At 30.4% G+C, this 16,157-nt stretch overlaps 1 protein-coding gene across 1 annotated transcript in view; it reads left to right on the top strand.

Annotated features, from left to right (window-relative positions):
• LOC135930890 (uncharacterized) overlaps positions 1 to 16,157 on the top strand; it is a 60,236-nt gene that overhangs the window by 20,060 nt on the left and 24,019 nt on the right. The window contains exons 16-35 of the mRNA XM_065467689.1: positions 50 to 185; positions 1,084 to 1,195; positions 2,380 to 2,566; positions 2,740 to 2,856; positions 2,984 to 3,218; positions 3,656 to 3,915; positions 4,250 to 4,548; positions 4,693 to 4,799; positions 4,970 to 5,162; positions 5,792 to 5,898; positions 6,713 to 6,971; positions 7,155 to 7,330; positions 7,624 to 7,708; positions 8,008 to 8,118; positions 8,338 to 8,387; positions 9,090 to 9,649; positions 9,929 to 10,065; positions 10,701 to 10,804; positions 13,957 to 14,169; positions 14,542 to 14,753. Of these exons, the coding sequence (XP_065323761.1) occupies positions 50 to 185; positions 1,084 to 1,195; positions 2,380 to 2,566; positions 2,740 to 2,856; positions 2,984 to 3,218; positions 3,656 to 3,915; positions 4,250 to 4,548; positions 4,693 to 4,799; positions 4,970 to 5,162; positions 5,792 to 5,898; positions 6,713 to 6,971; positions 7,155 to 7,330; positions 7,624 to 7,708; positions 8,008 to 8,118; positions 8,338 to 8,387; positions 9,090 to 9,649; positions 9,929 to 10,065; positions 10,701 to 10,804; positions 13,957 to 14,169; positions 14,542 to 14,753 (3,660 nt within the window). The remainder of the gene's footprint in view (positions 1 to 49; positions 186 to 1,083; positions 1,196 to 2,379; positions 2,567 to 2,739; positions 2,857 to 2,983; positions 3,219 to 3,655; positions 3,916 to 4,249; positions 4,549 to 4,692; positions 4,800 to 4,969; positions 5,163 to 5,791; positions 5,899 to 6,712; positions 6,972 to 7,154; positions 7,331 to 7,623; positions 7,709 to 8,007; positions 8,119 to 8,337; positions 8,388 to 9,089; positions 9,650 to 9,928; positions 10,066 to 10,700; positions 10,805 to 13,956; positions 14,170 to 14,541; positions 14,754 to 16,157) is intronic.

Below are 16,157 nucleotides of genomic sequence, written 5' to 3'. Positions count from 1 at the left end.
ATAATATTCATATTCATATTTAAAATAAAAAATATTTTTTTTATAAAAGAAAGAAACAATCCATGAATAAAACTAGCCAAAATTTCAAAAAATCATTTGTAGACTGTCCTTTCAACGAATCGCCATTGCTAATAATCGAAAATCGAAACGGAAGAAAAATAGGATATTACGACAATGAATCAAAAGTTTAAAAAAAATTGAATTGTTACCATGTAAACATACCCCCCTTCCCGCCCCGCGCTTCGTTAGAATATAAAATTAATGTATATTTTTTTGCGTAAATTAATATAAAAAAGGTATAACAAATGTTAGATTAAATAGTCTCTAGTGTTTGTAACGGTCCGATCTCATTCGGCATGGTCCTTTTTTTCTAAAATGGGACTGGACTCATGAACCGTTAAGTTAGGTGAGACCAGACCGTGGGACCGTAGGTCGTTGTCTGGTTTCATCTAAAAAAATGTTTTTTTTGTTAAAATTTTTATTCTGCATTTGATTTATTAAAAATAAAATGTGCCTATAGGGATTTAAATTTACATTTCTAAAAATAAAAATATAATAGCTAATAAATTCAATCACACCTAAATTAAATTTTTTAATGAATTAACGAAACGTAAGAATATAAAAAGTAAACGATGAATGAGCTATTATAAAGTGTTACTAAATAATCATGTTTTACTTGTTCATGTACACTAAATAAAAAGCAATTCATAGTAAATTTTTATATTTTTAATCGATCTTCAGTTAGACCGGACCGGATTACCGGGCCGTGTTGTTGTACCGAACCGTTTAGTTGGACTTAATAGTCAGATGAGAGAGGACTGAACCGTAGGTCTGACCGGACCATTGCAAACACTAATGGGGTCCAGTGTCCTTTACAAATCATTAGCTCATAGTAAATATAAAGATTTTATGCAGAGAAATCTTTTTATAATATTTGCCATAAATTTAAGACATTTTCTCCAAAAGAAAGAAAGAAAGAAAGAAAGAAAGAAGGCAAAAAATAGTGGCCTTAAAAATTACTTAAGCTACCGATTATTTTAAAAATAGTCTATTTATTTTTTAAGAGAATTTTTTTTAATAAAGAAAATACCTAGTCCCGACAAAAATCCCCAAAATGGTGTCAGGCAAAAATACGTAATAGAAATGGATCATAAAAAAAATTGGTTTTTGCTGGCCCGGGATAAATTAGACCAAAGTTATCATATATTTATATCGTTTTTTTAAATATATTACAAGTATGATCTTTGTTTAAAAAGTTCAGGTATTTTTGTAAGAAAAAGAGAAAATTATTAAGTAACTTGACCTTGACCTAAATATCAAAAATATAATTAATTAAATTTAATAACTTTAACGGAAAAAGAGAAATAAGCTATTTTTAATGTTAAAATTAAATAGTGGCCTGTATCATTTTTTCCAATTTACGAAATTTTTATATTTAATAATTTTAGCTTAAAATTTATAGAGTTGTGAAATTTTTAAGAAAATTAGGTAATATAAATATATGTATATTTTTCAAATAAGAAATGGGCACCTATATTAATCATATTAGGAAGTATAAAAATAATTTGGTAAGAATTATAAATTCAAAATTTAAATAACTTTTAAAAAAGTTTCATGAAAGATTTTGGTCACGTTTCATAATTTATAAAATTACGAAAAATTATAAATTTTGAGATTTTTATATTTTTGGGTCACATTACATAAAATATTTTTTAGAGAAGAAAGTTTAAACTGAAAATCCGCCAAATTCACATGAAAGAAGCCATATATATTCACATGAAAGGCACCATATTTTAATTTAATAAGAATTTCCTTTTTAAATAGTTATTAATTAAAAATTGGGCAGAGTTCACAGATCTTCTTTTGTTGTTCGTTATTCTGAATAGAACATTCCATTCAAGAAAAAAAGATGAAAAAAAATAAAAATATGCTAACGTATTAAAGAAGAATACTTATTTTATCTCTTTTCTTAAAAGTCTAAAAATCACATTTGAGAAATTTAAATATAGTTATCAAAGACCTGCAGGCCCGGAACCCGGTCAGACACAACACGGGCCTAAAATGAATATGATTTTAATAAAATCTAGAAATATTTTTTTTTTCCAGTTAATACTGAAAAATTATTTAAAAGTTTAATTATTCATTTAATATTTTTTAAATTTCTCTTTGAAATAATTTTCAAAAATTCCGCTCCGAGCTAGGGTATGGGAAATCGATTTTTTTTAAAAAAAACTTTTTAGATAATTTCTGATATTTTAGCGCAAGTTACGCTTGTTAAGATAGGACTTTAGATAAATATAGCGTATGACGTAAAAATATTGCATTTAAAGTATTAATATATATATTTTACATAACCTTCCTAAAAAAATCAAAAAATAGTGCAAACTTTCAAAAAGCAACGTTTATCTCATAAAACATTCGCTACAATCTTAGCCGGAGCTAAGCGATTATTGATACGGAGTCAGTACTGCAATTCGCAATCGTTAGTGTATTTTAGGAACTTTTTGCTGACACATGCCTCGCCACATGATGGGATAGAAGCGACTGACCTAATAGGAATAATCAAGTCAGAAACTTTTATTTATTTGTCTTACGCGTGCTTATTTTCCAGCTTTTTGTTTTTTACCAGGAGCTTCAGGAAACCTATATTGGGAATTTTCCAATAGTTTGTTAGCCCTAATCATTATCAATAATTCTAAAAATATTTCTTAAATCATCTATTTATTTTTTTAAAAAAAGAAGGAATGATAGTGTAACCCCGTATCATATACCACCATCAAAAAGACATATAGTCGAAAGCTGCCATTGTCAGAGCCCGGGATCACAATCGCCAAGAAATGGATCATTAATTTCCAAGTATATTGATCTACTATTTTTATTTTCCTCGCGTATCAATTTTTTTCAGTTAGTATAAATTGGATGGAACTAATAAAAATTAAAATTAGTATTTCAATTTTGGTTTAAAACTAATAAAATAAAATAGATGGGAAGAAGACAAAGAAGATGATTATTATTTGGATTATCAATCAAACCAAGAACAATCTCCATCAAATGACGATTACAAAGCGAATAACGAAAATAATTATACCGGATTATCCTGCCAATCTTGTCGGAAAGGTTTTAGAAGAGTCTACGATATCACCTACAAAGGGTTGTGCAAACCCTGCAACTGTAACGGACATTCGGATAGCTGCGATAGTTTTACCGGGAAATGTTTGGTAATATTTTTTTAAAAAAATTATTATTATCAAACTTGTGATTCCGAGCCTAATCACCTCTCCTGCCAAAATCTTAAATGTATAGCCATAAGATAATCAAAACCATTTTATAATTTTTTTTAAAAAAATTGTAAAAATCTACAGTGAAATAAAAAACAATCGAAGGATCAATTCAAATTCTTTCTCCAACCCTCCCCCCCCCTTTCCTTTTATATTATCAGAAAAGTTTAAAGTGCATTATATATAAAAAATCGGTTCGGCCAGTAAAAAATTGGCACTAGTTGCTAAACCCGGCACGTTTAACAGGGATTTGAGTCGAGCAGGGTTTAAATGTATGTTTATAAAATATACTTTCTCAATTCTTTTATCATTACAAAGTGTAAATAATCTTAATTTTTTTCTCTTCCCAATACACAACAACGCATTTATATATAAAGTCATGCAAGCACAACACGCGCGGGTTTAACTGTGACTTTTGTGAAAACGGTTTTTACGAACTCGCTCATCATCTCCTATCCGCCCGACTTAACAAAGTTCACGATCATTCGTGCCTTCCTTGCAAATGCCCCTTCGCTGACAAGAAGCACCCGACTCAAGATGGGTTATGTACAGCAGCTGCGAATTCTCGTATAGACAAAAATGATGATTTCGTGTGTACCAGATGTCCCCCGGGCCATACTGGAACTAAGTGCGAAAGGTAAAAACAAATATAATCCCTAAAAGAATCAATTAACATTTTCTTTAATGTCTAGAAATTAAACAAATAATAAAATAATATTTTTTTCAAATTCAAAGACGAATTGTTTTTTTTTGGAATTCAAAAGTTGCTCATGTATTATTTGTTAAATATTTGATTGCCATTTTATTTTGAATCTCATAGGGAAGTAGGATTGTTAAGCATAATATGTATACTATATACTGGTTAATGGGTAAAATAAGACACGTGACCAAATATATTTTTATAGGTCATATGGTCTCATACTAGTCACGTAACCCTACTTACATATTTACCGGAAAAAAATAAAATAAAGGTGCATGCAGGGATGGTACGGTGACCCAATAAGAACGGGACAATTTTGTATCCCTTGTCAATGTAACGGGAACAATTTGGCTCACCCCGTATCTGTATCTACTCCCCATCGCGATAAAATGGCTTCTTCTTTGATAGCCGACAATAATTTAGAGCCAGTTAGTAAGATGGACGATTATAAACAAATATGCGAGGCGAAGACCGGAGTTTGTTTGAATTGCCATAAAAATACGATGGGGAAGCACTGCGAATTGTGCCGAGACGGGTTTTACGATGCTAGACCTTATATGGGATGCAAAGGTTTGTCAACCACCTGAAATAATATGTCTGAATGAGAGAGGGATAATGAATGAGTGCATGAATGAATTTATTGTTTCGATGTGAGTAAAAATAAATAATCAAATTTTGTATAAGATTACTTTAAATAAATTTTTTTTTGGTTAGTTTGCGATTGCTATGAACGTGGTTCAATCTCGGATAATTGCGATAAAATGACGGGGCAATGTATTTGCAAAGATAGATATGTAGGCAAACGATGTGACACCTGTCAAGTAATCGTATAATTAAAATTTTAAAAAATGTTTGCATATCTTCTAAGCTTTAACGTAACATGCAACATAAAGGCCAACCGATCAAGCTATCTAAGTTAATTTGTAGGGTTGAGGTTAATAATTAAAAATAAATGGAAGAATCTTCGCTAACAGAAATTTTCGAATTTTAGCCGGGTTTTGGTGATGTAACGTCCGGCTGCTTGCCGTGTAAATGTGACGAAATCGGTTCATTTTTCGGTTCCAATCTCGCGTCTCCGTGCAATCAGATGACCGGAAATTGCGTTTGCAAACTAGGAGTAAGTGGAGCGCATTGCGATAAATGCTTACCGGGCCATTACGGACTAAATCATAATGGATGCGATTGTAAGAATAAAAAAATATTTTCTGATAACTTTTTATCGAAGTTGAGTTTGAGGTGATAATTAAGCATAAATAATATAAAAAAATTATTTTTTTTTGGAAATAATTAAAAATTTACTTATTTATTTAAATATTTGTTATCATCTTGAAAGATTTTAATTTAAATTTCATAAGATTTATTTAAAATAGATTTTAACATTTTTAGGTAAAATTTGATCAAAAATATGTCTTCAAAAAAAAGAATATTCAAATTTTTTTGTATATAAAATCAAGTGGGCTTTACTATTGAACATTCGAGTAATAGCTAATATTACGTAATATTTTATAAAAATAAATAAATTTCACAAAATCGAACCCGCGAAATTTTAGTTTACTATTATCCAAAAAAAATTTCTCATTACCTTACTATAACAGATATTTCTATCTATATTATCTTTACTAACTTATAATATTTAATACATGATATATTGTATCATTATATCATTAACATAACAAATCTTTCCATAAGGATAGCTGACAAAATATATTAACATCTGATCACACATATTAGATATTCAACCATTACACTTACATACATATTTAATTTATTATCCTTTTAAAATAAAACATTTATTATTGCCCAAACGATTAAGTTTGTCGATGCAATCAGATGGGATCTAATGGCACTGATTGCGATTCTATCTCAGGTCAATGCAATTGTTTGCCTAACGTTGTGGGGAGAACCTGTGACACTTGCAAAGTTTATATAAAAAATATATATATAAGATCTAATGAGATCACTGTCCTGATGCAAATTGAGAAGAACTGTATGGGGAGATCCTTATTACAGTTATTATCCTCTACACGAAAGATCCTTATATTTTCATAACCCTACCCATCTATCATTATTTTTTGCCACTATTTGTTAAGATATTTAAATATTTTAAGTGTGATTCATTCTGTAAAATATACTACCATTTTAGTGCTGGCAAGATCTTATACATTCTTATTTTTTTTTACTTCGATGTTTTCGTCTCTTCTTTATTTCGACTCGATTATATCTTAATCTAACATCTGAAGGCTTAAATTTTTTTTTGAAATACAAGGTTTACAACGAATGGCGTCTCTTTATCTCTCTAGTTTCTAGGCCATTCTCTTTATATTTTTTGACTTAGATAGATTTGTTACCCGCCTAATTCATTTTGTGGATTTGGTGTCTAATTTGAGGCATTTCTAAAAAACAGCTTTCGTTGTTTCTTGATTGGCGGGAAAGCCGATTTTACGCCCACGCGATCAAATTATCATTACCAAAATCCCTACGGAATTTAAAGACTTTCTATTTGGTTATTTTAGGATACCTTATTTAATTTTAATATATTTTTATGCTTGTTTAACAATGTTTTATCATATTTTTTTTTTTCAAAACCTGTGTAAATAAATGATCATTCAACACAAATAGGATATCCATCTTTTCTTCTTCTTCCTGTTTCTCATTTTAGGTTATCCAACTCTTATAAACTTATAGCTTTGTCTTTCTAAACTTTTTTTTAAAATCATCGTTATTCAAAATATAGTCAGGGCATTGGGGCATTCATCTTTCATCCTCCTCTTTCCTCAAAACCACGATTGGCATTATTAATAAAGATAAAGAAACCAGAAATAGTACGATGGGTTGCACGCATTGCTTATGTAACCCGCTGGGATCGGAATCGCTTAGTTGCACGCAGGATACCGGAGAGTGCGCTTGCAAATATGCGGTAGAGGGGAAGTATTGCGATAAATGCTCCCGCGGTTTTTACGGAAACTTGATTGTCCCCTCCTCGCCGAATAATGGTTTTTTTAAAAAATAAATTATTTAATTATAAAATGGCGTTATTATGACGTTAAAAATTTTGCTAATTATTAAAGTTTTAGAAAAAATTTTAAATCTTTAAAAAAAGAAGGGAAAAAAAATGAATGAATAAATTATTGTTACGAAGTATAATAACCGATATTTTTTTTTAAAAAAAACTTTAGAATATGAAGGAACCGATTCTTCCATTGCTTGCCGACCCTGTCCAAAATGCCGAAGTAAATATCATATGTGTGACAGGCTGACGGGCGTTTGCAAGTGCCCTCCCAATACTATGGGAGAAAAATGTGACAAATGCTTACCTTACACCTGGAAATACGATTCCAAATATGGATGCAAAGTTTCTATTTATTGCATTTTATTATTTAAGAAGAAAAACTGCAAATCTTACTTTTTTATATAAAAAAAGAATTAGTTTTTATTATCCGAACCGATACCTTACTGGCAAATGGCAAATTATCTAAGTCTTCGCCCATCGGTCTGTTTTCTCTAATAAAGACAGTGATCCGGTGCGGGGATCTTAGGACCCGTCGTCAGGACGGCTTTTTGGCCTTTGCTAGTCGAAAGCCCTAAAAAATCAAAATTATTTGCACCCTAAAAATCCTTTCTTTTTTAAAAAAAAAAATATTTAAGGCTTGCGATTGCAATCCTATCGGGTCAAAATTTTTGAACTGTTCAACCGGCGAAGGAATCTGCACGTGTAGATCTGGATATTCGGGTAAGGACAAAATATACTACATTTTATTTTATTTATTCTTCACGAGAAGGGAAAATAAAAGAAGGAAAAAAAGAAACCAAAACACGTGTAAAATAACATCTGATTAACTAAATGACGAGGCTATCTACCCATTTGTGGTTATAAATAAGTTGTTTTAACTAGCATAGTATTTGCTTGGTTTTGATGAAGAATTTTTCCGGCATTTTTTTGGTTTTGCTTTGGCCACTTTTTACGAGCCTTCCTTATATAATCTATAATTGTTTTTTAAAATTTCAACTTTTATATTTCCATATACCAAGGGAGATATTGCGACACTTGCTTATTCGGTTATTTCGATTTTCCTAGATGCCGTAAATGTAGATGTAACGTCGTAGGTACAGAGCCCAACACCTGCGCAGAAGCAAATTTAGGTTAACCCATACATACATTAACTATTTTTTTTTATTTTAGTTCTTCGAACCCATTAGTGATCATCAAATCTCGGTCCGATTCAGTCAGATTTTTTAAAAAGAACTGTTTTTAGTAACGGGTTAAATTAGACCAGACTAAAAGGACCCCCAATTTTTTTTATAATGGCTGCTATTTTAATGAATTATAAATAATAATTTAAATATATAATAATGCAATAGGTGATGGACCACTATGTCAATGCGCAGATGATGGGCAATGCAATTGCAAAGTGAGTATTTATTTATTTATAACAAACAAAATGTACTCTTTTTTTCAGAATGAAATTGAAGGGGGGGGTCATATTTAATTATTTTTAATTTTATCACTTTATATTTATTACAAAATGTTCATTTCTCCTTACTTTTATTTTTATAAATATTAGATTATTAATTTAAATTTTTTATAGAAGGTAAAATTAACCATTAAAAAAAACTTCATGATATATTTGTATGTGATATTGATAGCAAAATTTGCTAGTTTTTATAAAAACCAGCATATATATTTTTTTTTATAGAAAAATAAGATATAGAAATAAATATCTTTTTATTTGTTAAAATTATAATAAATATTTGTTATAAAATGGTCATTTGAAATGCTATTCATTTTTTTAAAAAATTAAATTCACTATCAATTTAAATTGGAATAAGACAGGATGGTTAGAACCTCTACTACGATTTATCAACCATGAACAATGAATAACCCTGCATTCACAGCTTAACATATTTTATACTTTTTCAGGGTAATCCCTCATTCACAGTTCAAACTCGCGGCGGAGAAATACAGCGTATTTTGTATAATTCGCCCCGAATTTGCCACTTACTATGAATGAGGGGTAAGGAAAAAAAATCCTGAATTGTTTCCCGCCATTACTTATATCTAGATTTTTACTAATTTTCTTCAAAAATATAACAACTATTTTTATGTCTCGAAGAAAAATGCGAGGGGCAAAACGTGCAATCGTTGCCAACCCAATACGTTCGGTTTATCTCCATCGAAACCCGAAGGTTGTACCTCTTGCTTTTGTTTCGGCAGGAGCAACGACTGCGAGTTAGCACCGTACGATACGTCTCAGGTGACTCTCAACACTAACATGGAAGGCAATTATTTGCCCCCCGACAAGGAGGCGGCTGATGAGAAAATGGGCAAAATTTTTTCCTCCCACAGTAGACCCAAAAAATACGAGGAGTTTCTGACCAACAAAAATGACAAAGGTGTTAACGATTTGAGCCCTCTAAGAGTCACCGTTATATTTGACCAGAGCTCGGAAAAGGGATTAAATAAGAGTGGCGGTAATAGATTCGAAAACGACGATAACGACAACGGCCCGATAACGGGAAGCGGGGATAAGGACGCGTATGTTGGTCCGATTAACGTTTACGGGGAAGATGGAGAGTTTGACACTAAAGGAACTTATTACGGGGGGAGACGAAAGGGAGCCATCGATATTCGGGATTCTGATTTCGTTTATGCTAAAGAGAGTAGAGATTTAGGGTTAGAATATCTTCTTTTTTTTTAATAAAAAAGAATTATATAAAGTGTGCGCTGATTGTATAAAGGACATTATAGTAATTTGAAATTATATAGTTTTAAAAAATAATGTATTAGATTAGATGCCCATCTAAGATTTGGTCTGAAAAGTTAAGAAGCGAGTATTTACAAATTAAGGGAATATCTGTAAAATTTTTATATATAAAAAAAAGAAAATTCGCAAATATCCCCCCAAAAAACAATGGGAAGAACTAAACAAAATTTATATTATAAAAAAACAAGATATGACGCTGTTAGCAAGGATGACATAATAACGGACGACTTAAACAGGATTCTGAGAAAGAGGAGAAGTCCCTCCGATCAAAAATCTTCCGAGGACCAAGTTTTTACCGTAGATCTTCAACATTTATCTAGACCTAGTATGCTATAAAGATTTGTTTATTATTATTATTATATTCATCTCCCTTAACCATATTGATATTTATTTATACGTATAACTTTTTTTTAAATTTAAATTTAGATAATTTTTTCGGAGGATGAATAAGCATTTCTTTTTTAAAAAAACGTCCTCTAATCTTTAAATTCACAATCGGAAGTGACGAATAAATTTTCTTATTTCTTAAACATCGAAAAGAGTAAACTGAGTGATGACTTGTCTGTCAATCAGATATAATCTAATCACACATTCATATAATAAATTAATCAATAATGTGATAAATCTTTTTGAAACAGCTCTTTTAATTAGAATTGATAACAAAAAAAAATCTAAATTTTTATATCAGAGTTAAGCTAGGTTCTGGTTCCAATTTTAAATATTTTTTGAAAAAAAGAAACAAATATGTTTATGGACCCTAAAGATTTTATTCCAGTTCTTAGATTTTACGCGCTTAGAGTCCTGGCAGGTACTTATGGGCGCGGCGAGGTTTTTCTCCCCTCAAAAAAAATTAATGTGTTTAAGTTGACGTAAACCGAATATCAGACACATTATTGTAAAACTCTTTCTTCGTGATTCTATATAAGGAAAACCTTTTTTTTTGAAAAAATACAATGACAGATTTAGATCACGATCAGCAGGATTTAGCGATTCTGACACTAAAACCTCCCGTGCAAGGTCAAACTTTCTACTGGAATTTGCCCAAACAATTTTTGGGGGACAAAGTTCGTTTTTATATTTACTTTCAAAATATTAGGGATTTACTGAATAATGAAGTGTCGCCAAATCCGGAACGGGATTTTAAGGAGATCGATATCCGGTCAGTCAGTCTTGTGTAAAGGATCGGCTCTGTAACCGGTTCTTATATATTTAAAAAAATTAATAACATGATCTTAATCAATTTTCCCGCCAAAATTAATTCTTTGTGTTTTATTCGAAGAAGGTTAAAAAAAAATATATATAATATATTTAGAATAAATTTATTTTTAAATTTTCCTTTGGGTCAAATAAAAAAAATTATTTATTCATTTTTGTTCTAATTATTTGGGGAAAAACAGTTACATTTTTATGGGAAAGCGCTGATTGGTATATTAATATAGTTTTGTGTGGTAAAACGGTAAATGTCAGAAGTGCGTAAGGGAAAATCTATTTGGTTTAAATCATGATTTAAATCAGGTGATTTTTTTTAAAAAAAGACATTAATTTAAATCAAAATTTTTTTTTCTATTGCAATTACACGTGATAATTATCAAAATTCATAACTTACAAATCACTTGACATTAATATATAAACATATTTTAGCTATTTTAATAAGTGAAAATTATTTGGCGACCTTTCCTAAACTTCAATATTAATTTTTCCTTCGCCATTTTAGTTGATCTTATATTTGAGTGTATAACTTAGTATTCTATCTTAAAATGCAAATTTCAACAATTACAAATCAAATTAAATATATAAGATTTTAATCATTAAAATATTTTAAAATAAAATGAATTTTTCCAGATTTTATTTGTCCACAAAGCCCCATTAATCTTGTGTGTTTAAAATTATTTTCATACTAAATAAATAATATGAAAGTATTCCTCTTTAATATGTAGAATGTATAGGCATATTTAGAATTTCACTAAAACAGAATACGTAGAAAATATAGGCATATCAAGGATTTTACTAAAGAGAAGGGGCACTATTAGATGCCCCCCTCCCTTCCCTATAAACTATGTTAGATATAAAAATTATTTTGAGATTTCCCTTGTTTTTTTTTCTAAAAATTTGACTCGTAGTCGTTATTTTTTAACTCTTAAATTCTTGTTTATAATAATTTATTGTATACTTTAAAGGATGGGGTGTGCGGGAGACATTTTTTATTAACTTAAAATGATATTTAGTAGAACAGCCAAATTTCAGGAAGGGGGGGATTTCCCCTTGCCCCCCCCTTTGGCTACGCCTATGGTTAAAAGATATTACCAGGCGCGTAACCAATGGGGGGGAAGGGGAAATTCCCCCCCCATCGCAAATTTGACTATTTTCATAAATATCATTTTAAGCTAATAAAAATTTTACCCCCACCCCCCCCAGAACCCCCCCCCCCCCACCAATCAAAATTTTACAAATATTTGAATATCTATTTTCCAACATATTATTCAAAAATATTAATAAAATGGAAAAATATTTAGTCAAAGAGATTGAAATCAAACGATAATTTATAAATAAGGCTGAGCATGAAAAAAAGTAATGTGTCGTTAGCAGCGATATCATTATTGAATTCAATTGATCAATCAGAGTTTATCATTGCTGCTAGTTGCATCAATAAATTATTTTTAGCTCACTACTTTGTAGAAATTTACAAAAACCAAATTTAGATTTGGTTCAGGTTATTGATTTGGCGGAAAATATACATGAACAGGTAGATACAATAAGAATGAATGTAGATAAATATTTTCATAATATTTATCTAGACGTTGAATCGAAGGCTAAATTTTATGATATAATACTAATTAAACCTCGTCTAGCACCTAGGCCATTATTGAGATGAAGATAAATATTGGCTCAACTGAAGAATATTATAAAATATCCATTTTCATCCCATTCTTAGATACTTTTTTATCGCAAATAAAAGTACGGGTTTTAGATAAAAAACAAGTCTTTAGCAATCTTCAAGTTTTATTACCCAAAGATCCTTCTTCATTTTCGAATGCCACTATTGGTAAAATTAAATATTTAGAAAAATTTTATTCCTATGAGATTGATACTGAAATAAATTTAATCAGTGAATTCGAATTGTGGTACAAATATTTATACGTTTAGCTATTTTACCCGAGCATGCTATTGATGCGCTCAATCGGTGTAAAGAAACCTTGGCTCAATTTCCTAATATTTCGAAGTTGTTTTATATTCTTGCATGTTTGCCTATTACAACATATACGAATGAAAGGACTTTTTCTAACTTGAGAAGGTTGAAAACATATTTACGAAGTACTGAATCTCGGCTAAATGGGTTAGCTCTGTTAAATATACACAGAGATTTGGTTCCAACGACAAACGAAATAATTAAAAATCTTGTATTTGATAAGAAGTTAAAAAAACTTGTTAATTTAATTATTTTCTAGTCAATATTTTAAACTACTATTAGTATTTTCAATAAAAAAAGTATATTCTACTTATATTGTATGAGAATTTAAGCTGAGGCTAGTTTTTAAAGCAAATTTTATAAAAAAAATGACATTACACTTTATTTCAACTTTACATTTAAAAAAACCTTTACATTTAAAAAAACTTTATTAAATATAATATACCTAACTTGAAATAATAAAAAAGAGGCTTGTAATATCCTATCCATAAGCACGAATTAGTAAATAATAGTTAAAAATAGAAATATAATTATTATTAAATTATTCATAATTTAATAAAATAGCTAAATAAGACCCGGCCGAAGGCCGGGGAAAAGCTGGCCTTCGCCAGCTAAAAGGGGTTAGGGGGCGAAGCCCCCAAAAAATTATTTCCCCCCCTATAAGAAAATCCTGGATACGCCACTGGATATTACATAGAATAAGATGGTATAAAAATTTTATACGTAATTCTCCTTAACGCTTTTTTATATAAAATGCAACTTTTCTTTAAAAAAATCTGTACAAAAAAGTCCCACAATTTAAAAAAAAGTGTTTTTTTTAAAAATACTTTTATCAAAAAATCAATGATTTTAAATATACCTTTGATTTAAAATTTTGGGTCAAGCACTGGCCGAAATTGAAAATTCGGACTTAATCGGGTTTGGTTCGGAAAGAAATAATTTGCCGAACTTTATCATTTTACTATTTTTTTTTTCAATACCACTCATATTATGATGAAATTTAAACAAAAAAAATTTATTATTTCGAAGATACTTTCCTATGGTTCTAACTTGAGTTTTAAATTAAATACGTTCCCCATATTACCGGACCTCGATAACCCTACTTATTACAAAGAGCCTTTGGTGCAAGTCAGAGGCGGGAACGGGAAAATCACCCTCTTATATTTCCCGATACTACCCGTGCAACGAAATTCAGCTGATTTGGACATTGATTCGTCCGATAATTTAGTCGCAGAGCGAGAAGTAAATTTAATGTTACAAAATAACTCCTACATTTCATATTTGACATTTTTTAATGGATACAAGTAATTCATTTTGGAAGGATTTTACTTAGAGAAAGTTGATGGTCCTTCCACAATATTTTATTTTCAGATGAGGGGTGGGGGAGAGCGAGGATTCTAATGTATAGAGAAAAAAAAATCTTCTCAAAGAACGCCTAACCAGTGATAGGACTCATTCCAAGATATAGTAAATCGGCAACCTTTTTTTTCTAGACATGACCTTGATCCCTAATATCGTTAAAACATCATAACTTAAGGAAATAAACAGGATTCGCCATTTTGACCGACGGAAAACAAAATTCAAAAAATAAAAATTCATATTTTTTTTTCTTAGCGGGATCGAGAAAAACTCAAAGACGCCAACCTTATGAGGCTCGCCGACCTCATGCTGAGCACCGAAAACGATCCTATCTCGAACGTCAGAGACTTTAAAAACAGTCATTCCTACAACCGATACAATCGTCATAATTACAAGCGTAATCTGGTGAGAGAGGAGGAGCAGGATTACCTTTACAATTTCATTTTCAATACTCGAGATCCAAATAGGTTACTAACAAAGAATAAATATTACATTTATTACAAAAAAAAATACAAACACCACCATGGGAGATTTTGGTTCCATGTCAATTCAGCGAAGCATTTATCGCGAATCCACATTAACAAATACTATTCCGCGAAGACAATATCGCGATATTTTTTTATAGCGAAACCCTTATCGCGTCGCTGATCAAAAAGTTTTATAGCTAAGTCATTATCGCGAAACCCAAATTGGGAGGACAATATAACGAAAATATAATGAAGATATTTATGGCGAGGTCAATATCGCGATAATTGCTAATAGTTACTATTTCTTTAAAAAAAATAATTATTTTTATGATCATAATTAATTGAATAATATTTTTAAAAAAAAAAAAGTACAAGATTGATTCAATGAACATATATTATGTTTTCCCCCTTAAAATTTAACTTCTTAAAATAACTTTCACTTAATTCCCAAGTAAAAATTTTTGTTTTCTCACAGTTGAACTACTTAGAAAATATATAATGTATCGCTCAAAAAATTTTTGAAGCAATGATTTTTTTAATTTTTAATCATTACTTCTATATTAGTGTTGTTAAAAAGTCCGATTTGGGTTGATTCGTCAAAACGGCTCGATTAATATTATGACCAAAATAACGTTATGCACGCCTAGAAATTTTGTTCATAGCTGGCAGAAATTCTTGGACATCCATTTGCCAAATCTCGATGCTTACATAATATAATTTTAGCTAAAATCTTTATCGGGCTATTTTAGCAACACTACTCTATATCTTCTGGTTTTAAGTCATGAAGGGATGGGAGGGGGGGGGGGGGTGGGATAATCATTTTTTTTTCAAATATAAATCTAGACAAGGGCATCAAATGGAATCCAATAAAATGATTTCCTATTAAAAGTATCACCCACTCATAGGCCCTCGTTTCAAGGTTTGAAGAGATTAATATTTCTTTTACAAGAGATATACGACAAGTACATCAAATGAAAGTGAATAAAAAATTTTTTTTTGATTGCTATTATCCCTCCTAGGTTCTTTGATCTAGCTCATTGATAGGGGATGGGGGGGGGCGATGTAGAAACCAACTTAAAAATAAAAATATAAGAGTATTGAATGAACGCTAATTTAAAAAAGATATTTAATTCATGTTAAGCCACTTAGTTTCAAGTCTGAGCCTAGTTGGAGGGACGGGAAGGGTAAGATATTTATAATATATATTTTTACATGTGTATCAAATGAAAGCTAATAAAGGATTTGTTTACATTGTTACTCATCTCTATGTTTTTGTGGATAAATCAGGGAGAGGTGGGAGGTGGTGTAAATTATAAAATAATATCTCTACAAGAATCTCACCACAAATCATGAGGAAAATCAAAACTTTTTAAGACATATATCTTAGCATGGAAGGGAGGGGGG

Source organism: Gordionus sp. m RMFG-2023, chromosome 1, assembly GCF_954871325.1.
Source record: "Gordionus sp. m RMFG-2023 chromosome 1, tfGorSpeb1-WG-v2, whole genome shotgun sequence".
NCBI lineage: Eukaryota > Metazoa > Nematomorpha > Gordioida > Chordodea > Parachordodidae > Gordionus > Gordionus sp. m RMFG-2023.
This window is presented reverse-complemented; position numbering and strand designations above follow the sequence as displayed.